The sequence below is a fragment of the Drosophila bipectinata genome, chromosome XL (genome assembly GCF_030179905.1).
Source record: "Drosophila bipectinata strain 14024-0381.07 chromosome XL, DbipHiC1v2, whole genome shotgun sequence".
Classification (NCBI taxonomy): Eukaryota; Metazoa; Arthropoda; class Insecta; order Diptera; family Drosophilidae; genus Drosophila; species Drosophila bipectinata.
The window spans coordinates 4,075,675-4,100,894 of NC_091734.1; the positions used below are offsets into that span (position 1 = coordinate 4,075,675).

Below are 25,220 nucleotides of genomic sequence, written 5' to 3' on the forward strand. Positions count from 1 at the left end.
GGTATTAACAGTTCTGGTATTAAATACTAGAAACTATCGGTTAACCGGTTATCGCAATGGAATTTATCGAAGAATATTCTTAACCGGTTCGTACAATTGAGACCGGTTCAGGTTTAAGAAGTTTTAAAAACTTTAATGTATTATACTACTGTACTATTTTAAGTCCTCTTTTTTTTTAAAGATCTTATTTCAAAATTGTTTTCTTAAAAAAAAATATAATTCTTGAAATTTCAACAAAGTATCTTTTATTAAACAACATGTAATAATTTGTTTAAAATTGAATAAGGGCGGCTGTTTTTTATTTAATTTAAAAAAATCCGTTAATGTAAATATTTGTAAAGCAAATATTACGCAAGTTAATACCAAGTTTTAGTATCAGCTCTTGCTTGGAAAAAATTATCATCAGTTTTATCGATAGTTCGATTTTAGTGTTATAAGCCCTCCCGACAAAACAGTGCTGTGAAGTGCTTGAAAAAAGTGCTTTAAAACACGAAAAACGTTGTTAATTCGTTTTTTTTTCCCACTAAGTACTTTCCACTAAGAGCGGACGGTTGCTACAGGCACGGCAAAAAAATGGCGAAGAAATTCGGTGCGAGAAGTGCGTGCGCGCAAATTGCGATCCTATTAGCGGTGTGCGGTGCGCTCCAAAGTGCGGCGGCCTTGTGTAAGTGTCACCAAAACGGAATATATCCGTGTCCGGGAATATAACTTCTAATTCGTGTTTCTTCTCCTACACACACCCTCTTTTTTTTTTTTTTTCTTATTTTTTCCTATCTCTTACTCTTTCTCACTGATACGTCTTGTCTCTTTTTTACCTTTTGTCTTATCCACCTCGGTGGTTGTGCCTCTGTGTGTGTGTGTGTGTGAGTGTGTGTGTTTGGCTGTAAATCTGGTTGTTGTTATTTTTCTTGTACGCAGTTCAAATAAGAAACAAAAAAGGAAAAAAACACATAAAAATTCCCATAGTGCGTGCAGGAAGACGTAAAGTCGCATAGGATATACCGATATATATATGATGTGGAAGACCCTCCCCCCTCCCAACTATATGGTATTATATAGTATGGGTATTTATGGCCCGTTGTTTGTAAACCAAAAAAAAAAGACAAATCATCATTTGGGGATTTTTGTTTTTTTTTTTTATCCGTATGGTGAAATTTTTTACCTCTGCCATGTTGTATTTATTTTTTTTTTTGTGAGCTGGCATCGAATGCGTTAATTGACAACAACAATAACAAGAATGACAAAAAAAAAAACAAAAATTTACAAAATCGAGAGTGTACAAGAGAGTCAGTCGAGTGTGAAAATAGGCTCCCCCATCCAAACACCTCCTCACAAAAAAAAAAATGATAAACTCCCACCTTGCAGCATTTATTTTTTCAAGTTTTGTTTTGTGCGCCACATTTCTATTTTGCGCCATGCTCCACTTAACGTGCAACAATTTTCCATCTGCGACGTCGCCACCAGTGCCCCATCACTGCCATCACTAGAGATGAAAAGCGCAAAACAAAAACAGAAAAGAGAAGAAGAGGAGAAAAAACTGAAAAAAAACAACCTGCATATTTCAATTGAAATTTGTGGCGCACTCTGATTAAAGCACATGACTAAAAAAAAAACACTAAAAAGTTATAATTTAGTGGCAATTTTCAATTTAAAATGCTCCAAAAATAAAGAAAATTAAAATTATTATAAAAATACCAAGCTGGCAATGCCCTCTCTGTCTAAGTATGTGTGTGTTTGTGTGCCGGCCTCTCAGCTGCTGGATAACTGCACTTGCTTGCACTCTCTCACTTGCACCTGCTGCTTACCCATCCTGATAAAAGAATTGTGATTTCTTTCTTCTAGAAACTCTAGAAATCTACAATCTACAATCTACAGCTAAATGACTTTAAAAAGTACTATTCTTTTTTTTTTTTGTTGTCACACATGTTGTCTATAAAGTGGGTTTCTTAATCACATAGTCGTAATACTGTAATTAGCCTTAATACCATCTGCCAGCAATATAGAGACAAACTACACTACTCTGGCCACTACGCATTACAAATAGTTTGTTGTTACAACAGCCACAGATACAACAAAGGCAGAAATACACCTGAAATACACCTTTTGTGACAAAAAGCTTCCAAGTGACTTGTTTTTGGGTGATTTTTGTTAGTCATTGTTGGAAAGAAGCGTTTTTGGACAAAAAAAATAAGAAATTGGCTTAGAAATAAGGTTAATAGTAAGAGAATATTGTTAGCATTTAGTTTTAGTTAGCTCTAGTAGTTAGCATATAGGCTTTTATTAAAATAAGCTTCTAATTCATTTAATTAAATAATTTAAATAAATAAATAATAGCGCCCTCCTCCTTGATTCTCATAGGTGGCACTTAAGGAGACCCAAAAAAGGAATAAAAAAAATAAAAAAAATATATTTAATTGCAATTTAAAAAATAATAATAATAATAATAAACAGTGCCCTCCTCCTCGATTCTCATAGGTGGCACTTAAGCAGCCCCAAAAATGATTTTTTAATTGGTTTTTTTTTCTTTTTTAGTTTAATTTTTAAAACTACAGTTTTCTTCAATAGAATCTATAGAGTTTATTGTGAGACTCTGCCATGTTCAATAATTTTAATCATAATAATAATAAATACTTATAAAAATAATAATGATAAAATATAAAAATGATGAATACTAAATATTCTGTTTCATCCATTTATTCCTTTTTTAAAAATGCTATCGATAATTATCGATTATGATGAAAATATTATAACCAAAACACTTGTTCTATAAACCTTAAATTAGAGATCTTTAAAATAAAATTTAAAGAAACTAAAGCTTTAAAATGCCAAGTTATAGGCTTATAGGTCCCCTACTCTATAAAGCCCACCACCCCTCCTCCCCTGGAGTTGAAAACAAAAATGCAATTAGCCGATATATGCCACTTGAGAAAAAAAAAAACGCAAAAGAAAGAAAATAAAGCCACAAAAAAACGCTTACGTCGCAATTAGGTTTCTGTATATTTTTTTTGGCCACAAAACCCACCCTGTCTGTCATTATTTTTGGTCTCCAAAAGTGTTTGTACAGTTTCATATCGGCATATATATATATATATATATTTTTTTTTTGTTTTTGTTGACTCAGTTGGTGTGGATTCCAGTGAGTTCTTTGTCAGCTTATTGTTTTGTTTTATTTTTCCAGCCCCAGTCTCTCCACTTGCCATCAGTTAAAAGTGCATTCGTTTTTAAAATTAAATACTATTATTTTGCAAATGGTATCCAACTCCCCCTGGGGGCACTCTGTCTGTAATCAGTATCAGAACTCTGGGGAATTGGCGTTAATCCGCTACTGGCACCAGTGGCTCTCTCTCCGGGGCTCTTATCAGTCATGCTTTACATCTCGTCCAGAGTCCAGAGTTATCACTCCTTTTATTCCAGTGGTGGAGCCACAGCCACAGCCCCCCAACCAGTACAAAGTCTACTTGAATCAAAGTTCCGGTTTATAAGAATATTTATATCCAAAATATTATAAGTTATTTTTTTAAAAAATTATATTTAATGTTTTGTTATCTGTTAAATATTTATCCACTTATCTTAATTATTTAATTACTTCCCTAGTTCCCTGTGATAATCAATCATAACTGGTTCCCAAAGACCCAAAAGACTAGTCTTAACTCAAGTCACACTTTTTATGACCCGTTTCCCGTTGGGGTCTCCAAAATATAATATTTTCAAGACCCTAACTTGGGCAGAGTCTCTTATCTTTGAAGTTCAAGTTGAAAGAGGGCATAGCCAGCTCTACATACCCTTATGAATCATAGACCTTTGTGGAGTCTCAAAGATCTGCAACAAGTGCATCGTTTGTTGGCCATGGGATTGGGTACATCATTAGCGTCAGTTCATCCATCCAACCATCTATTCTGGAAACTTGGTTGTGACCCCTGCCTTTGTTTGGCTTCGACCCGCAGGTGATGTGACGGCGATAAGCTTTTACGTCTAACGGGCCAGTCCAGTCCACAAAAGAACTGTTTATTTGTGTTTGTAGAACTAGGTTCCCCCCCTCTCTATAAACACTGCAAATTGCTTAGATAAACATCATTCTCAACTATCACTTTTTTGGCAGGTAGGAGATAGTATACTCTCCTTTCTTATAAACAAAGTTAGATTTAAGATCTCAACCTAATTATTAAAAATAATAATCGGAACTTCCCAAAGCAAATATGTATGTTTTGAAAAAGTACAAAAGGCCATAAATATTAAAGTTTTTATTGACAAAACAGCACAATGTTCAAAGATAAGCCAACTTAACTGTGTTGGAGCGTCTCTGCGATAAGGTACATACATATTTAAAACGTAAACACATCTATTGTGGAGGGAAAATAATAATGCAAGTTTTTAAAATGAATAACAATTCGCAGAATAGTCAACTATCAGAAGGGAGTAGTGCATTTCTTGGAAGATTATATATTATATTGTTTTCTAGGGATTGTTGACATTTTTTAATTAAAATAATTAAGCTAAAAAGCAGAACGCTCTAGTTCTATATAGTACAGAGTTATGAGGGTTAGGATATAGTTTATAAGAAGTGCTCTTTGAAAAAAAATCTTTGTAGATTTGTCTAAAAAGTTATAGATTGCAATTTTTGGAACTAAGAACCTATGCTATGGAGTTTCTGTAAGACTATATGAATAAATAGCAGAGTTATAGGAGTTAGGATGTAGCTTATAAAGAGGGCCTCTTAAGAAAAAACCTATAGATTTGTCTGAAAAGTTATAGATTGCATTTATTGGAACTAACAAAAAATGCTATGCACTCTCTAGAAGGTTATTTGAATAAATACTATAGTTATGGTGGTTAGGATATAGCTTATAAGGAGTGCTTACTAAAAAAAATCATAGATTTGTCTGAAAAGTGAGAGATAACCTTTTTTGGAACTAAAAACCTATGGTATGCAATTTCTAGAAGAGTATTTGAATAAATAACAGAGTTTTAAGAGTTAGGATATAGCTTATAAGAAGTACTTCTTGAAAAAACCGTTATAGATTTCTCTGAAACGTTCTAGATTGCATTTTTTCGAATCCAGAACCCATACTACACCTTCTCTGGAAGGGTATCTGAATAAATTAATAAAAAAAATACATATTTTCTATTAAAATATTGATTGACATTGAACCACTAAACCGCATTGCTTTCCCTACCAGTTTTGTGGCACTTTTCAAGTCAATTGATAATCAAATGACGCATCCACTAGCCATCTTTCTATATATTCGATATAATATATAGAATATATAGAATATATGTATATTGGATTGGCATTGATTGATTTTTTCGTCCTTCACACCTTGTTGTCATCGCAATTAGAGATACACTTTCCCCCCCAAAAAAAAATGAAAACTAGAAAATAAAGTAGGTCACTGTGCAAATTGCCACGCCCCTTCCCTCCCGCATGCCTGCAAATAGCAAAGGTCGTTAGCACACAGTACTCTGACGGTGGGAGGGGGGTGGTAGGGAAAATGGTGTTTTTTTTTGTGGAAAAGCCAACAGTTTTCGGTTTTCAATCAAGTGCCGCATAAATTTACGCCAATTGTTTCCAGAGGGGCGCCACTTACAGCAATTAACTCTGAGTTCAATTGGATCGGATCGGGTGCAGTCACGCGATATATATGTATAGGGTTACTATATACATATACGATATGTGTACAGATCTTTTGTTTGTCTTATAAGCCAAGTTAAGGTCTCGCGGTTAAGTGGTGTGGTGCCACAACGTCTCGAATGCACTTTGATTCGAGGGTAGTCGTCTCTATATTATATAGAACTGGATCTGGAACTGAAACAATTATTATACTTATAGATTGTTACTCATAGATAAGTAATAGTTACATACTATACAACTATATATATAAATCTTTAAACCAAATAGGGTAAAAAATCATGAATAATGGGAACCCTTTTTAGGTATCGATTGAGTCACAATTGTAATTAATATCCCCTAGGGGTCTGAGAGCTTTTTTTTTTTGCAAAGTACATACATATATGTACTTACATGAGATTGGAAATAGAAAATCAATATCGATAAGGGCTTTAAATAACGGTTCGGTTAATTACAACATAAGCACATTAAATGGCACGGAATGCGGTTTCCCCCACTTGCAACACACTCTCGGTTTACAAAAAAAATAAATAAAAACCAACATGGGGATATAGTATATTCTGTTATATAAGCAACTTTCTTAGCCGATTCTTAATGGCTTTTGGTTTGGGAAACAATTTAAAAAGCAATTACTCGAAGTATTTATAAAGAATTTCAAGTTAATTGCGACTTTTAATGAGGAACTGGCGGTCTAAATCGTGTCTGAACATGTCAGTAACGATTTCTCTCCAAACTTCTTTGGTTTAATTCAAGTTTGAACACGTCACGAACTGTTCTTCAAAGTCTTAGGGTTAAGTTGCCCAAAATGTGTGGTTTATATCATGTCTTAACATGTCGGAAACGTTTTTCCAAAGCTTTAAGATTAAGTTTCCAAGGATATTTGGTCTTAATCGTGTCTAAACATGTCAGAACCTGCTCTACAAAGTCTTAAGGCTAAGCTCCAAAAGAATTTGGTCTAATTCAAGTCTGAACATGTCACAGGCAGTTCTCCAAAGTCTTCAGGAGAAGTCTCCAAAAGTCTTAGGTCCAAATCGTGTCCAAACATGTCAGAACCTTCTCTACAAAGTCTTAAGGCTAAGTCTCCAAAAGAATTTGATCTTCTCAAGTCTCCAAAATAAGTATTCAACGGTATTTGAGCCAAAATCATGTCTAAACATGTCAGAACCCATTCCCCAAAGTCTTCAAAGGTCTTTTAACTAAAACATCCTCTTCTCTCCACAGCCAATCCAGATACATATCAAATCTCAGACTCCTCACTGCCCTACCTTCATGCCGCTGGCGTGGAGACCCTCCAGACGACAGGTGAGCGACTGCATCGCCAACGCCGAGCACCACCAGCCTCGGCCGCCACTCCAGATGCCAAAAGCCAGTACCAGAGCATCAATGCCGGCAATGTAACGGCAGAGGCGACGGTGACCACCGTGGACACCAGCAAGGCGGTGGACGGCAGCGTCTCCTACAATGTCCACAACGTGGGCGTCAATGGGACCGGGCAGCGCAAGGACTACACGGTCCAGAACGCGGACGGATCATCGGCCATTGGCACGGGCACCTCCATAAACGTGGCCGCCAAAAAACCCACCCAACTGCTGGCCTCCCAATCGGGTGGTTATCCCAAGAAGGTGGCAGCTTCTGCAGCGTCGGTGGCCGGTGGGGCTGCCACAACTACCTCGACGACACCATCACCGACATTGTCGCCCGGCATCGATGTGGAAGAAGTGGATGTGCCCGAAGATGATATCGAGAAGAATGTGAAGAAAGAGTCGCTGCAGCGCAACGAGGACACCCACGAGTACTACAACAGTTCCCTCTACGTCAGCAAGTCGGAGGCCAGCTCCATGTGGGAGCAGCTCAAGAATATATCCGAGAATAAAATGCTCTCCTCGTCCCACCGTCGCGCCATGACCGTGGAGCTCAACTTTGATTTCCCCTTCTACGGTCACAACGTTCGCAATGTCACCGTGGCCACTGGTGGTTTCCTCTACACCGGGGAGTATGTCCACTCCTGGCTGGCCGCCACCCAGTATATAGCTCCGCTGATGGCCAACTTTGATACGAGCATCTCCAATGATTCGTTTGTAAGGATGCTGGATAATGGTGAGTCTTTTAGGGATTCTAACCAGAAATCTTGGATTACCTCCTCTTGAATTCCAGGAACTGCTTTCACGGCTCTGTGGGAGAACGCCACTCTGCAGGATAACCTGGCCTACGGCAAGTTCACGTTCAGTGTGACGCTCCACAAGAATGGTGACATCGTGTTTGCCTACTACCAGATCCCCACCCAAATCAACGCCATCCAGGACAACCAGCATCCCGTCAAGGTCGGACTCTCCGATGCCTACATCATTGACAAGCATCTCTACTGTAAGTACTCCTCGAACCACAGTCGGGGATAGTTCTAATGAATCTAATCTCTTTGTAGTTGCCCGCCGCAAGACCATCTACGAGTACCACCGCGTCTCCTTCCAGCAGCACGAGATTAGCAACTCCACCATCATCCGGCTGACAGCTCTGCCCACCTGTCTCGGCTACAATGACTGCCAGTCCTGCATCAATCACAACACGACGTTCACGGTGAGTGGTCTGACCTGGTCGGCCCTGATCCTCCAGCTAATAATTATTCTTCTCCTGGCAGTGTCTCTGGTGCCCGGCGCTAAACCGCTGCTCCACGGGTACCGATCGCAAGAAGCACGAATGGGAACAGAAGGGTATGTAGTGGGTGGCTCTAAAATGGCCAAGATTTCATTAAAACCTCTCTTCTCCTTTTAGGCTGCAATTCAGCAGCGGTTCGTGTGCTCGATAGCTGCCCCGCCCTCGGGGAGAAGGGCAACAATGCCGCCAAGGATAAGAATGCCGCCACTGGCAAATCGGACAGTGCGACGAATTCTGGCGCCACCTCGACGGCGGCCACTGCCAGCTCGGCGGTGACAGAGCCCACGGTGGTCAGTACACGATCGCCGAGTGCCACTGCCCAGTCGCAGCCAGCGGCTGTTCTGGACGGCGCACACGTTGAGGGCAAGCTGGGCAATGCCGAGCTCTCCCAAGCGGGGGCCGACAACAAGAGTGTGGGCGTGGCGTTTGGGTTTATGGTGCCCATATGTCTGGTGTTCGCTGTAACGTTGTGGCTGTTCTATGCGTACCGTAATCCCCACACAAAGAGCGGTCAGCTGCTCATCCAGGTGAGTGGATATAGCTTAGATATATAGGTTGTGAAGTCTATTCCATATCTGTTTCTTTCAATTCCATGCAGTCCAAGCATTTACATCAGGTATATTCCTTATAGTTATAGTTCTCTAAAGAGTAACCTTTACTATATCATACATTATAATAATATATATATCCTATAATCCCTTATAGTTCCGTCCCAGCCAATGGTCGTGGCGACGTGGAGAGGCGCGCTATACGGCGGCCACGATACACATGTAGGAGGCACCGATGATTGTCGGCGACGAAGATGGTTAGAGGATATAGAGCAAGATCTAGGAAAAGGATGTGCCGATAAAATAAAAAAAAAAAAAAACTAGCAAGAAAACAATAGAACTGGTCCCCCAAAAGAACCACAAAAAAAAAGCAATACCATCCAACAATAATAGGACATGGAACCGGAACCGGAAAAGCAGAATCGCCATCACAACAACCGTAATGATTAAAAATTGATTTCGATTTTATAATTGATCCATAAATTGATATTTAAAGTTCGATATATATATATATATAAATATGTTCTTGCCGATTCTGCCATGTGATTTGTCCATGTTTCCACGCCAAAACCTCCCGATACCCAACTAGAAAGATATAATACCCCCCCAAAAAAAGACAAGAGATTTTGTGAAAGGATGGTACTGATGATTGTTAAGATTTCAAAGAAAACAAAAAAAAAAAAAAAAGCAATAGAATTCAAATTAAATTAAGAAGAAAACCTCCGCTCAACAAAATAAGGAAAATTTTTAACTAAAAAAAATGAAATCTGACAACTGCCAGCAGCAAGTGATGTTTATTGTATCTTTGACCTAACCTTTGACCTTTTACCTTACCAAAATTATACACTGGACAAAAAAAAACACAAATATCTCACACACACACACCTAGGACACAGGGCAAAGTGCTTTCAATGGTTTTCTTGGTTCAAATTTTAGTGTATTTTTTACCTTAATTTTTTTTTATAATCACCAAATAAAAAATCAACAAAAAATTAAAGGCAAGAGGGAGGATTGTATATTTTTTTCTCAATTTTGCTGCTCTCTCTTCGCCAGGAAAAAAAAGAAACAGGAAATAGCAATTCTTCCACAATCTATAATTCTATAATTTTTTTTGTAATTTTTTCATTTCTGTTTGTTTGTTTTTTTTTTAAGTGTGTGTGGCAAGCTCTTGACGCCGTTCTTCTTACTGTATTATACGCGATTTGTATGCAAGATTTATGTGTAGCCCTTATATACAAAAAAAAAAAAGAATTATATAATATATATATATATTATAGATCCTGCGCCTGTATGTGAAGCATCCGCGGATATATATCCAAGACAACCTCTTCTTTTTGTTAGTATTTTTTTCTATTAATTAATATTACAAATGAAAAAAAAAACAAAGACAACAATTATATATTATATTATATATATATATATGATATATATATGATTATAAAATGGAACAAACCTATATAACTATAAATGCGGTGTGCAAAGCTAAACTAAAAAAAAAACCATAATTAACTAAGTGAGTACGGGGAGTATATGAGAAAATAATTATTAGATGTACTATATATCTCAATAAAAAAAAATAAAGAAAATAAAAAAATTAATGATCAGATTTAAAAACAGAATTAAAACCCAAAAACAACAAGCATGCAAGCGACAACAACTAAGGAAATTGTATAACAATGTATTTTGATAAAGAAATTAAATTTGTATTTTAAGCTCTTCTAATGTATACATGATAATTTAAATAAAAAAAAATATTAAAAAAGAAAAATATTAAACCCATAAAGTGTATTTTACATCGAACAGGGGTGATAGTTTGAAACTTAAGACTTTTTAAAGGAGTTATTGAAGAATGTAGGTAGATAGGGTGTGGTTGGTTTTATTTTCTATATAAGGATTTTAAGGACCTGCTTGGATTTTTAAGTAAATAATACTTATTTTTTAAAATAATAATACTTAATGCCAACTGTAGGAATTTTTTCTTGAAGTTTTACTTTAAAAAATTCAAGAAAAATTTGAATTTCAAAAGCAGACCGATAGTTTCGAACTTTAGACTTTTTAAGAAAAGTTTTAAAGAAATTACTGAAGTGAGTAAATATGGTATGGTATAATATTCTATATCAGAGCTTTATGGGTATGTTTTTATTATAAAACACTCATACTTTCCCTTCCTAATAATAATTATTTTCGGATAGTATTTGTTAAAATTTTTTCCTAAAGTTCTTAATTTTAAAAATGGAATAAAAAGTTTGAATTTAAAAATCGGGCCAACAGTTTCGAACTTGTGGCTTAAACCATTCATTGAATGTAGGTTTTGGTATGATATACCATATATAGTATGATTTTCTAACTAAGATTTTTAATCCTTAATACTTTCCCTTTTTAAAAATTACATATTTCCCAATAGTACTTCTTAAATTTTATTCATAACAATAAAAAAAGCTTAAAGTATCGTTTCACATTCAATTTTATTTATTGGACTATTTCGTTTGGTCTTTAATTGCATTTAATTTTACATTTAATTCTTCTTTCTTTTTTTTTTTTTAACTTTATTCAATGAATAAAATATAATATTTATGAGTTTTGATTTTTTTTAGTAATGCCACTAAATTAATAAATTTTAATTACAATTTCCATCTAAACATTTAACTTTACAGAGGCGCTAGAGGAGTCTGGAGGGGATGTAGTTTTGGTGGGCTGGGGGGCGGGTCAGTCAGGGGGGGAGGGACTCGTTTAGAGCTTCTGCTGAGCCAGCTCCTCGATGGTCCTGGCATTGGTGAGGGTCACCCAAAGCGGTGCCTGGATGCTGGCCAGCGAATAGCTTTCGGCGGCGTCCAGGGAGTGAGATTTTCGCATCGCCGGCGAGTCACTTGCTCCACCAGTGCCACCCTTCCGGGACTTATCCCGTTTCGATTCCCGCTTGCCAAAGGCGGCAGCTGCCTCACTGCCACTGGAACTGCCACTGCAACCGGCGCCACTACTACTGGCAGCCCTCAGCTCGTGGAGGCGACTCCTACGTTTGGCCAAAGCGGCCGGATCGTGCGGAGCACCTGCCTCCCTCACGCTCGCCGTCTTCCTGAGCTGCGGCGGCTGCAGCAATTGCGGTGACCTGGATGTCGAGGGAGGAGGATGGGGATTCGGGTGAGGTCTGGTGGCCACTACCTGGCCCATGTCAGAGGGTAAGGGATCTGGTGCCTGGTTGTGGACCGGCACCGACTGTTTGGCTAACTGTTAGCTCGACGAGAAGGACATCTTGTAGGAGGTGGTGTCCATGGGCGATTCAGGATTCAGGATCTCCGTCTGGGTCTGCTCCACGTCGCTGCAGCGCTCCTCCAGCACGGTGTCCAGCTCCAGGGACGTGAATCCTTGACTCAAGCTTCGTTCAGGACGTAGACTGATAGCTCGCGACGATCGGTAATCTATGGAACAGAATATGAATCGATTAGCCACAAAAGGATACTACAAGGATCTGTCAAGGATGACAGGATGAACTATGACGTAGCAGGTGACTATGATGGGTGAAGTATTCGATTGTTGAAGGCGAGAAATTGAAAACGTGCCACAAGTTGAAAGAAAATAGAAGAAAAATGGAAATCAAGGATATGCCACAAGGTGCCAGAAGAGAAGTGCAAGTGCTACGATAGGGATACGAAAAGGACTAAGGTCTTAGTTTCTATTATAATCTGAAATTTTAGTCTGAATCTGAATTTTAATCTGAATTTTAGGACTTAAAGTTAGTCCCTTTTAGTCCTTAAATTTTAAAAAATTAATTTCTAAAAATGTATGTAAATTTTATTTTTTTTTGTAATATCTTATATATTAATATTCCTTTCCCTTTATCCTTTGTGAGCTTTTTAAGGCAACTGTCTTCTTGTTGTTTCCTTGTTTTCGGGGCCAAGGAGCGACAGTTTGCGGTTGGAGGCCTTTGTTTTTTGTCACCCTCGTCATTGTCGCTTTTTTAATGTACAGTGAGAGAAAAAACATAACCTAATCAAACCTAATTTTATAACAAATATTATTTCTTAGAAAATAGTTTATAGTCTTTAAAATTTAGAAAAAAAATCGTATATATATTTTAATATATTCATTTATATTTCTCTCTCCCATTTCTCGCCGTGTAGTCTTCTTCTTTTTGGGAGCTGAAGTGGCGCTTGGAATATGAAATTTACAGTTATGTGCGAGCTAGTGTGCGTGCGTGCAGAAAGCAATGAAATCCTCACACGACAGCGCGGGTTAGTGGACTTGTCAGCTACCACAGAGCTAGGGGGGTGGGGGGAGGTAGCGTGCCGCATTGCTAAAAAGGCGAGCTTTTCCTAGTTTCCCCCCTTCTTCTTTTTTTCTTGTTTTTGTAGCTTCCTTGCTCCGCTTGGCCCATTTTTTGTGTTTTTTTCGTGCGCTGCGATATGCAAACGAGGGCAACGAGCGCCCAAAGGTATGCAATGCAAATGCAGCTGCCACCACTCCCCCCCACACATACACAATGACAAACACATGTAAAACAGCTCACACCCACGCATCCTTTGGGTGGGCTGGTGTGCGTGTGCTCCGCTTTATTGAGTGGCTGGCAACAGTCGTCTCCATGTTTTCTTTTTTTTTTTTTTTGCTTTTTTTTGGAAGCGGACTGTTGCCGCTTTCCTATCGTTTTGCTTTCACTCGCTGCCACAATGCCAGGTGGCACAGTGGCACAGGATGTGGCACTTGGAAAAAAAATGTTAATATGGGAAACCTAAGACTTGGTTAATTATTTTCCTAATATTTTTAAAATCACTTTTCAGCAATAATCCCCGATAACGAAAAGGTACTTTGTTTCCCGATCGGATATATATTGGTCGAGCTATGAACATCGGAAGGACGAAAAGTGGAATTTTCAGAAATCCATCATTTTCATAGGGGGACCCCTTGAAAAAATTCGAAAATTTTTAAAATCAATTTTTAGCAATTCTTTGGATGAGGAAACGCGGTATTATAATCCCCGATTACAGAATGGTACTTTGTTTCCCGATCGGATATATATTGGCCGAGCTATGAACATCGGAAGGACGAAAAGTGAAAAAATTCAGAAATCCACCATTTTCATAGGGGGACCCCTTGAAAAAATTCGAAAATTTTTAAAAACAATTTTCAGCAATTCTTTGGATGAGGAAATGTGGCATTATAATCCCCGATTACAGAATGGTACTTTGTTTCCCGATCAGATATATATTGGCCGAGCTATGAACATCGGAAGGAGGAAAAGTGGAAAAATTCAAAAATCCACCATTTTCATAGGGGGACCCCTTGAAAAAATTCGAAAATTTTTAAAATCAATTTTCAGCAATTCTTTGGACGAGGAAACACGGTATTATAATCCCCGATTACAGAATGGTACTTTGTTTCCCGATCGGATATATATTGGCCGAGCTATGAACATCGGAAGGAGGAAAAGTGGAAAAATTCAGAAATCCACCATTTTCATAGGGGGACCCCTTGAAAAAATTCGAAAATTTTTAAAATCAATTTTTAGCAATTCTTTGGATGAGGAAACACGGCATTATAATCACCGATTACAGAATGGTACTTTGTTTCCCGATCGGATATATATTGGCCGAGCTATGAACATCGGAAGGAGGAAAAGTACCAAATTTTTTAAACTTTTAAAATTCGTATTTATTTTTTTATTAAAAACTAAAATGGCCATCCGATTTGTCTGATTGTGGCTTCTGGGCACCCCTTTCAGGGCTAATGTGGCGCTCAGTAGGAATTCGTAATTGATTCTGCACTGGACTGGCAACATTGCGATTGTCAATGCCGGTCTGGTGGCCCAGGTAAGTGGGCAAGGGGGCGTACCTGCAAAGGGGGGCCAGGTTGATAAAGGGGGGCGGCACAGGAAAGTAGTACAAGGACGTGGGGGCACAGACCATTTCGGCCATGCGGGCTCTGGGAAACGTACACAATGATTATGATGTTGATGATGCGTTGGACTTTTTATTATCTGTCGTGTCTGTGTTTTTTCACTTTTTAGGTTTTTTATTTCGTTTTTTGTTTATTTTTTTGTATTTTTTGTTTGGGAATTTAAAATTCCGTTATGCAGGCGAAAAGGAGAACAATGGCGGATCGGCGGCAGACATGTTATATAGTAATTCTATATGGCTACGGCATGGCAAACATCAAGAGGATAAATGGCTCGGAAAAGAAGGCTAAAAAGAGTGCAGATTCCAGAGTGCTTGATGCAAAAATTTCAAAAAATAAAAAAAGGCAAAAAAACGAGTGAAAAAAAAGTGAATGAATCAAGGATGGATTAAAAGGATTGAATGGATGGTCGAATGGGATGGATTGGATGGATTGCATGGAAAAGTATGGATGGGATGGTATGTACGGAATGGATATGGCTGGTGGACTTATTGCTTTGACTCTGTTCGTGAAAATGCGGACAAGTCATTCGATCGGCGATGGGCTGCTAGCCAGTTAACCGGATAAAGCCCACAGGATATAACCAGAAAAGAATGGAGAGCGACACAATAAAAAAAAGAAGAGAAAAGGAAGAAAAAACGTTCGTACACACATTACACGACAAACATTCAAACTCACTAAGCCTATGTATTGGACTAAATCTGACCAGGCTGACGGCATGGTCCTGCATATCGTAGTTCCTTCGTCGGTCCCGTTCCCGTGCTAGCTTGGCCCTTCGCCGGAGGCAGCAGATCACGATCAGGGCCAGGATGGGGAAGCCGAAGATGCAGGAGACGATCGGTATGACGATCGATTCAGGAGAAACTGTAAGTAGACATATTTTTGCTATTAGTAATTGGATAATATAAGGTTGTCAAATATCTCCCTTCCGCTTTTTTGCTCTTTATTCAATGCTTTATAAAAAGTGTTACAGTGATCCGATTTAGTTGAAATATGCGCCGTTTTGTTCGATAATCCGTTTCCATCTAGACGGCAACTTCATAATACCTCCCTCGTAGAAGCCCCCCTCCTTATTTGCGAAGAACTCGGACAGCCACTTTTCACAAGCCTCTTTTGAGTTCAACTTTACACCACCAAGGGCGTTCGTCATGGACAGGAACAGGTGGTAATCACTTGGCGCTATGTCCGGGCTATATGGTGGATGCGATAAAACCTCCCATCCGAGCTCCCGTAGCTTCTGACGAGTCATCAACGAAGTGTGTGGTCTGGCGTTGTCCTGGTGGAACACTACACCCTTCCTGTTGGCCAATTCTGGACGCTTCTGGTCGATCGCCTGCTTCAAGCGGTCCAATTGTTCGCAGTAGATGGTAGAATTAAGCGTCTGGCCATATGGGAGCAGCTCATAGTGGATGATTCCCTTCCAATCCCACCAAACACACAGCAAAACCTTCCTGGCCGTCAATCCCGGCTTGGCCACTGTTTGGGACGATTCACCGGCCTTCGACCACGACCGTTTTCGTTTGATATTGTCGTATGTGATCCATTTTTCGTCGCCAGTCACCATCCGCTTCAAGAATGGGTCGAGTTCGTTCCGTTTCCGCAGCATATCGCAGGCGTTGATTCGGTCCACAAGGTTTTTTTGCGTCAAATCATGCGGCACCCAAACATCAAGCTTTTTTTTGTATCCAGCCTTCTGCAGATGGTTTAAAATGGTTTGGTGACTAACTCCCATCTCCTGGGCGATGTCACGAGAAGCCACATGCCGGTCTAACTCGATGTATTCCATGATTTGATCGGTATTTGTCGTCACAGGTCTTCCGCCGGCTGGCTTATCCATGGTGTCGTTTTCACCGGCTCTGAATCGTCGAAACCATTCCTCCGCGGTTCGAAGTGATAGAGTACCATCCCCCAAAACCCCATTAATCTCACGGAACGTTTCTCTAGCGGATTTGCCTTTAACGAAGGAAAACTTTAAAATAGCGCGAATTTCGGCGTTAGTGAACTCCATGTTTACACGTCTATAACTGGTGAACGCAATATCCAAACTAATCATGCATAGCGTCGTTTTGTAGGTTATGTCAAGACCTTTTAAATTATGTATAGTGTTGCCAGATACGAGCTCTGTAGCGCTTTGTACATAGCCGCGAAATTCAAAAGACAAAAAGGCGGAAGGGAGATATTTGACAACCTTATATATGTATTTGGGATTATATATAATAGGATATAGAAAGATAATGGGGTAAAATAGGGGTATAATAATAGGCTTTTATATGAAGAGCCTTCTTACAAGCTTTCAGAGCTTTAAGATTCAAGCTTAATAATATTTAAAGCTATATGATACCCGGTACTATTTCTTAAGAATGACTAAGGCCTTGAAGAGTATTAATTTAATATTAATTTAATAATAAGTATTAATTTTCCAAAAAAGTATTAAATCTATATGATACCCAGTACTATTTAGACCCTATCCCCTCACTTCAACTTCCTTTAAACTTTCCCTTAATACTTTTTAAACTTAAACTGTTGAAGAAACCTTGAGAAATAATGAAGAAAACAATAACCCGGTTAGTGGTCGTAAAACCAACGCGTCCTTAAGAAAACCGACACATCAACTGTGAAGCATAAAAATCACTCTAAAATTCGTACTAAAAATAAATGCAGGAAAAGCGCATAAAAATAGTAATGAAACGATTTTCTCCCAAGCACTCAAATGTGTGAGATACACTTGAACCACACAAAAAAAAAGAAAAATGATTAAATCTTTTCGGGAAAAGTAATTGAAAACTTTCCTAAAGACAAGTCATAATCTGGGCCTGACCTTTTCCCCAGATTATCTCTCTTCCAGCTGACCCCAAGCTTTTATTTATGGACAATCTTTTGGGTCTTCTTATCGCGTAAACCCGCTGCCTGTGTGACCTTGCCCCCTGGTTTGGTGCCCTGAAAAAATGTTCATGCCAAATGTTGCATGAATGTTAATCGCCTCGATTTTGGTCTGTCAACGCGCCGGCGGCCGCATTCCTGGCGGCTACTCGTTGTACATATTTGCCTAATTGCTGTGGTCAGGACTCCAGGGGGGAGCAGCAGGATTATTTATTTATATGTTTATTTTATCACAATAAACCGACTGCTGGCAGAGCTCATAATTCCGGAGCTCATCTCTGGTTCATTTGCATGGCCTCGAATTCGCCCCCCCAAATGTAGGCAACACTTTATCTACACAGACGAATGGATGGAGGGAGGAGGGGGTGGAGCAGTGAGCAGGGAGAGGGAATAAGAATAAGGCCAAAAAGGCTTTGGGCCGCATTCCGTTCGCGCCATTTGCATTTCCCTTCGTTCACAATTCGTTTGGCTTTTTAATTTCGGCTTTTAGTCATGAACCTCGAAGGCAAGTCTACTCCTTTAGCCTTTCAGATTAACCCTTGGGGTTTTGGAAGGTTGATATTTAATTTATTTTAAATTAAAATATAACATAAAGTTTCTTTAAATTAGTATTGAACTTTAAATCATTCCTTATCTTCAAATTCATTATTTCTTTTAACTTTAAATCATAATTTTCTTAAACCTCAAAGATATTCTTTTAAATAGGAGTATATTTTTATTTAATATTTATTTTTTATTTGAAGCATAAACCATTCTGTAATTAATAATTTAACTTGTCTTCTACCAAACCCCCTTGCTCATGTCAAGGGTTAAACAAAGCCAACCAAAGCTCGCCGAGCAGTGCGATTTATTCGGCGGGCGGGTTCCGTGGTTTCAATTTGTCGTTTTGCATATCTAGTCGGGATCAGGACAACCTGGCGAGCTGCTTATAAAGGAGACTAGTGGCCCTGCTTTTCTTTTGGCCTTTGCCGACCTAATTTGGCATCCTCCCAAGCCACCCACTCATACATTACAGCCCGAAAAACCCCACAAACCAACCACCCGCCCTCCAAGGGAAACGGATGCTCTAATCTAAGCCACAAAATCCATGGCCCAAATTGTGTTTTTTAACCAAAAAAGTAGCTAAAAGAAAAGTTAAAAAAAATAAATATATAGAAATTAAGTTAAAACTTCAATACTTTAAACTAATTTAAAATAAAAAGCTTTAAGAAAGTAACCATTTTACTTTTCAATTTTCTTTTGAAAAATTTGCTTAAAATACTCATAAATATTTATGCGCTGAAAACGAGCAATTTATCGACAAATTTGTTCCATTTGCTATCTTTGTGGATTCAGGATCTTGGCTGCTTATCCTTATCCTTCCTCCCAGCCCCCATCCTCCAATGACAGGATATCCAGTTTTTAGGAGTACTTGATGTTAAACCAACGACATCATTCGATTTAATTCAAGAGTTCGATCTGGGTTGCAGTCACAAAATATTTGCTCCCGGCGTTGTTACTGTTTTTTTTTTTTATTTTTTGTCCTCAACTGGAGGTCCTTTGGGGCAAAAGGACCTGCTCCAACCCTTGATGGGGAGGGGGTGAGACAGTGCCACTGAATCCAATTAACGCCTTCAAAGTGACAGTTCAAATTTACACAAATTGATGGCTAAAAGGGGGGAGTGAAGGGAAGGAGTGTTGGAAAGAAGGACTCGGCCTGGACTCTGGATTAGGGACTGCACAAGCGGAGGGGGGAGGCAATGGAGGCCGTTAGGAATCTGCCATTCAAGCTGAGTCATCAGGCATCGTTTGATGCTTGAAATATTCAATAAATACAATAAAAATAATGCTTCTTCGAGACTGAGACTGTGAGGTCTTTCAGACAAAAGCGCGAGTCCTGCCATCAGCCTTCTGCTCCTTCTGCTCACCCCTGGTTATCTGGGGTATATCCTGCCCTTGCCACGCCCATCGATGATGCCTTTCAATGGAAATTGAATGTTTGCATATTTGACGTCGACAGAGGAATGCGCTACAAAGGCATCACAAAAGCAGCATCAGCACAACAACAAAGGCCTCCATAGAAATGTATTCACTAAACACAGACATTTACATATATACAACTGCATATACATACATATATGTATATAATAATATATAGTATAGAGATATATAAAGTGACTTCTACATTTCGAAATATTCTCATCAAAAGTCCACCAGCGAGTTAAGTACGTAAATCAGGGGGTTTTCCTTTTCAAGATGGGGAGGGTTTGGGGTATGTCCTTCGAAGAACCTCAGGCATTTACCGGCAGGACGAGTTCACTTTACAAAATAGTTTCGATTAAATAGTGCCGCAAAGTTTCACTTTGGATTCGGGGGTCTCGGGGCAAGGACAATGCTAGTTCTCGGCCCGGATCAAAGTCAAAAATACTCGCATCCTGCTGCGGTTGACAGGACACAGATCAAAGTCAGGGTTTGTCAAATGAATAGAATTACATAATAAATAGATAGTTTGTGGTTGTAAGATGAATAAATAAATTTAATAAATAGGGTTTCATTTAAAAAAAATTGGTTTTAAAACTTTATTTAAGGCATATCCTCCTTTCTAGCCGTACACTATGCGACAGCGTCTCTCGCTAAAGTTTAAGTATTAAAGAATAAGTTCGTATCCTGTTTTTATTTTTTGTATTATTTTTTGTAGGGTAGTGGCATTCGAGTGCTCGAGTTAAGTAGAATGCATTGTTAACTTATCAATGGAGCTGAAGGATGAAGGACGAAGGACATCGCATTCCTGTTACACCATTTTATCGGATGAATTTACGCACTTTTTTGTTTGCCGGAATTGTAATGGCCGAGTTTTTTTTTGTTTTCTTATTATTTTTTTTTTATTTTTTTTTGGTGAAAAGTTCTTTTTTGTGTCAAGAGGGGTGGGGGGAGTGGATGGGTGGTTCGAACTCAAGTGCCACGCCCACAGGCCATTCAGGGCGCTGACATTGACGTCGTCGCTCCTCGATGTCGGAAAAGCCGATTGGAGTGGGTTTTCGGGTTTATTCTGAGAGGGGAGGGGGGAGTGGGTGTGGCAGGATGATTCTGATAAGGAGGCTGGCAAAGATTCGACAATGTTGTCAACATTTTTTTTTTTTTTTTGGCAAGGATTTTTGGTGGGATGGAGGCTGGAGAGCAGCTCCCTTAATAAAGACGACAACCCAACAGCCTTTAAGGCTCTAATTTGTGAGCGGCTTGGGGCAGCGACTTTGGCGCCAGCTGTCTGTACTTTTACACTGAGAAAAGGTTATAGTTTATACTAGAGAATATTATAGAGGTTATAAATATATAATTATTTAACAGAAAACCAATCTAAAGAGTTTAAAAGGTTTGAGTATGATACCCGAAACCCGTTTAAAAAGGCTTAAATTCCTTCAAAACTCTACTTTCTCTTAACCTTATTAATCCCTAAATATCAAATGATTTTTCTAGATTTTTTTTCCAAGTGTATTTGAGAGAAATGTAGCCCCTGACAGGCAACGACACTTGCCCCAAAACAATCAACAGCTACAGTCGAGTGCGACTCTTTGCAATTACTGCGACTTAGACTTGTCTAATTGCTGCTACCCAACTCCAGGGCCAACTTTCTGATTCTGGAACTGTTTGTGACTCTCGGGCTATGATGCGGATGTGGATGTGGATGCGGATGAGGCAAACTTTCTCCAACCTAAAACTATAAAAAATAAGTTGAGGCGAAGCCATCGGAGTCGATGCGGATAATGAGGACTCGGGTGTCAGCTCATGCAAATTAACGCCAGCAACGAGGCAACTAATTGCCACCGAGTTTGCTAGATGGTACCAGGACTAGCAGATGGAGGAAGTTGCTGGGCCAGCGTCTGGAGGATTAGATTTTCAGGCACGCGACTTCGATGGGTGAGTGACTGCACTGATTTGATTATTGGAAAGACCCGGGGATGAATACAGACAGGCATCCTTACTGTCTGTCATTCAGTCACTAATTCACTTATTCACTCGTTCATTGAGTCGACAAACCTTCCTAATTAACTTAGGCCAGTTAGGGAGTCTTTTAATAAAAGTAAAGTGACTTAGGCCTGGCCTGACAACTGCCCCAAAATGGTGATAATTATTTTTCTTTTTTATTTTGGTTTTGTGAGCTTATCATTCAAGTCCCGTATGTACTCTCACTTTAATTGAATTTTCTACTAATTGGAATGCATAGTTAACAAATGTCATCGTTTGTGTAAAGTTTTGGGAAACACACAAAACCCACACTTGACACACGTTGAAGGAATTTGAAATTCATAAACATGTCAGAGACTGTCAGAGGCTTTAAGTTTGTATAATTAGTGGGATTTAATGAAAGACACACAGACAAGTGTTATGTCAAATGTGAAAGGAATTCCTGAAACTTTCCTGAATGCCACTTGATGGTGGAAATGTAAAATAAATAAACAATAGATGCCATGGTAATTGGAAGTTGTTGAAGGCCAGGTGTGTATCATTTTACAAATTTAATTCCTTCGTTATTCCTTTTAAGACTTTCTTAGTTTTGTTTCTTGCTTTTTAAGTTCAAGCTTTAGTTGGAATAAGTAAGAACTATTGAAATATTCCAGGTTTTTAAATGCAACCTTGTCACGGTCGCCAAGTCGCCAGCAACGAGAAGCCAAACTAACGAGTAACTAGTAACTCGTTAAAGTCTTATAAACATAAATACTATTTATTTTTTTAATTTTTCATTATAGGTACCTTCAAGGACTACTCACCCGTTGGATAAAGGACTATAGTCGTTGGGCGATTCTTGCCTCCAGTGGCCGAAATGAAGGTGGCCACTGTCTGGGCCTGAAACGTGGTGGCCGGTAGAGTCGGCAACGTGGGCAGGGCGCTGCTCAGCACCGATCGGGCTGCCGTCGTCGAGGACTCGATGAAACCACTGAGATTGCCCGCGGTGGGCATGGCTCCGCTTAGAGCACTGTACACATCCTCCACCCGATCAGCCACCCGGTCCGTTGCCAGAGAATTTGGAATGCTGGCAGGGCCACCCGTGGCATTAAATGCCATTAGCGGTGGTGGCGCCTCCAGGACATGCGGCAGGAGGTCTTCTGCCGCCTCGGCTCCACTCACCGTCCCAACCGCCGGATGCGGTGTGGTGTGATCGATGTGCTGGCCCCGGGTCACGTCCGCAGCGTCGAGGGCCTGAAGCAGCAGAGCGGGCAGGGGCAGAGGCAGGCTGGGTGCGTGCTGGGCGGGATATGAGCGGGCCACGGCTGTCACGGTCGCCAGGGTGCGATTGAGGAGGGTGCGCACGTTGCCGGTGGTGGCCTGGAGTAGTTTAACCGTTAGATTACCGCCACTGGTTGGCACTTCCTGGCTGGTCTCCGGACGAATCCCGACGGATTGCTTATTAATGTCCTCCTCCTTTGTCCACGGAGCACTCTCGGTTTCGGATTCGGTTTCAGTTTCAGTGTCAGCGTCGGTTTCTGTTCCGTTTCCTGTTGCGGTCATATTGTTTAATAATTTTGCAGCATAATCGTAAATTTCAATGAGCATTTGGCTGTCTCTATTCCGTCTGCAAGAAAAGTATGTTTTTTTTTGTATGTACTGCGGCCGAGTCCTGCATCCTAGCTACAGGATACTCTTCCCATGCTGGCCATGGACTGTCTGCTAATTGCTTTAATGAATCACTTTGCCAGCCGTAATGTGCGTGTGCTTTGTATGTGTGTGTTTGGGGCATGGTCAGGGGGCGGAGGATATGTGACCCAGCCCGGGGTTGAGCTACAAAAAGTTTCAGCAACCACGATTGATTGCGAGCGTGACCATCAATGAAGCATTTCCCCGCAACTCCTTTGTTAATGTCTCGGGACATTAAATCCTTGAATAGGATCGGGACATCTACTTAATAGCCTTGGCTATCCTTGCAAATGGCTCTTGGAATACACTCTGTATGTCTGCTTTTAAACCGAGTCTTCCCCAACAATTATCTTGATTATAAAACATATTTAATTTCCATTTCCTATTTTCACAAATAATATTTATTAATTCCCAGAGGATATATAATTCTTTATGATCTTGATTATTGTAATTGTTGGCAAAATATGTCTCTTTTAGGCTCGAAATTATGTAAGCAATTGATTCGGGAGGGGACAATCGGATCCTTGGACAGTCACACTCGAAATGGGCCAGAACCCCACATATTTGCCCAAAAAGCGAGCAACACTTGACCTCCCAAAATCCGTCCCAAGAGCACAAACATTTGGGCCATCAAGTGAGCAATCCAGAGAGGAGCTATAGCTCCAATGGCACTTGAAACCGAAGCCAACGAGGGCCATGTGGCATGGGGCATGTGGCATTTGGATGGTATAGGGCGGGGATGGCGATAGGACACTTTGGCGACAACAGGCCATAAAAATATGTTAACTATTGCATGGGGGTTGGTCGTGGACTAGCCTCATTACGCCAAATCGAATTGAATCGAAGTGAAGTACCATTCTCCTCCAAATCGACATCCTCTATGCTCCATATCCTTGTCCCAGGACAGGGTATCCCATTCCCATTCTCATCCCCACTTCTGTACCATTTTGTCACGAGGGAGCACAATTAAATGGAAAAGCACGATTCGTTTTAGGTACACTGGGAACTGTTTTTCGAAATGGTTGATAGAATATTTTATTTCAAAAATATTTTTCGAGGAAGACATGGGAAAATATTATTCATTTCGTTGGAACTTTATTTTAAAAGTTAAAGCTGATAAACTCCTGGCAGATATACCCAACAAGATAAAGGCTTTTGGGGACTAAATACTAATGCTTTTATGTTTAAAATATAATTTGAAAATATTTAACTAAAAACCGCTTCAAGATTTCCCAAAACCCCTCATTTTATTTCAAAAATCCCCCCCAAAAAAAATCTTCCTCTCTGTGTATAATCAAAAAAAACTAGTGTTTCGCGACAAGAAATCGACATGGGACTTGGGTTTTTGGTCTAATCTAGTATAGTTGTTTGGTGTTACATAGAAAATTACACTTACACGCACACCCAACACACACACAAACGCACCCCAAAAAAAAGCACGTCCTTTGTCCTTTTTCGCGCCCTACAGGGATAATGTCGTAGGTCGATTGTCCATTCAAAATTTAAAGCATACTTTTTGGCACTTTTTTTGGTTTTCCTATTTATTTTTAGATTTAGTTTAGTTTATTTTTGTTTTTAGTTAACAACACAGCAAAAGAATGAGTTAAAAAAATTTTGAAAACGATTGAAACGTTTTTTTTTGAAAAACAGGATCGCGCGGAATACCGTTGGATTTACGTACGACGTAGTCCCTTTCGTATTTTGAAAAGGGTCCTTTCCTTTTTGACTTTTGGAAACGACCGCCTCGCCGCCAATTCAAAATGAAACTGCGGCCATAGCGGCTGAACAACAGCTATTTATAAGAAACGGAAGGAAAGCCCACAAGGTGGAAGCTCTCTTAAAAGGCTCTCTTGCCATGACGACATGCGCTGTTCTAAGAGAAAATGTACCAATGTTTAATTATTTGAATATAATAAAATAAATCATGGAACATATTAATAAAAATTATTAAATTTAAGGCTTTGTTTTTAAAATTAAACTTAAACAATGTTTAACATAATGTTTTAAAGTTAAGACCC

The 25,220-nt window shown here is 39.6% G+C and overlaps 2 protein-coding genes across 3 annotated transcripts; one reads left to right on the top strand and one right to left on the bottom strand.

The window, feature by feature from the left end:
- The first annotated feature begins 456 nt into the window (after positions 1-456).
- Positions 457-9,878, top strand: l(1)G0289 (lethal (1) G0289). 2 transcript variants are annotated; one of them, XM_017246180.3, is made up of 8 exons: positions 457-664; positions 6,848-7,723; positions 7,781-7,990; positions 8,049-8,200; positions 8,262-8,334; positions 8,396-8,805; positions 8,877-8,894; positions 8,984-9,878. In XM_017246180.3, exons 1-8 carry the CDS (start codon positions 574-576, stop codon positions 9,050-9,052), a joined length of 1,899 nt encoding a protein of 632 aa, XP_017101669.2. In that variant the 5' UTR covers positions 457-573; the 3' UTR covers positions 9,053-9,878. The 2 variants fall into 2 exon arrangements, with proteins under 2 accessions (XP_017101669.2, XP_017101670.2); XM_017246181.3 differs by lacking the exon at positions 8,877-8,894 and having other exon boundaries at positions 459-664.
- A 1,406-nt stretch (positions 9,879-11,284) lies between these two features.
- On the bottom strand, positions 11,285-24,613 carry LOC108128505 (uncharacterized). The gene is given in 4 exon segments (XM_017246182.3): positions 11,285-12,242; positions 15,391-15,576; positions 22,338-23,140; positions 24,599-24,613. Coding segments are annotated over 3 exon segments (1,656 nt in total). The 5' UTR covers positions 23,122-23,140; positions 24,599-24,613; the 3' UTR covers positions 11,285-11,556.
- Between the last annotated feature and the right edge of the window lie 607 nt (positions 24,614-25,220).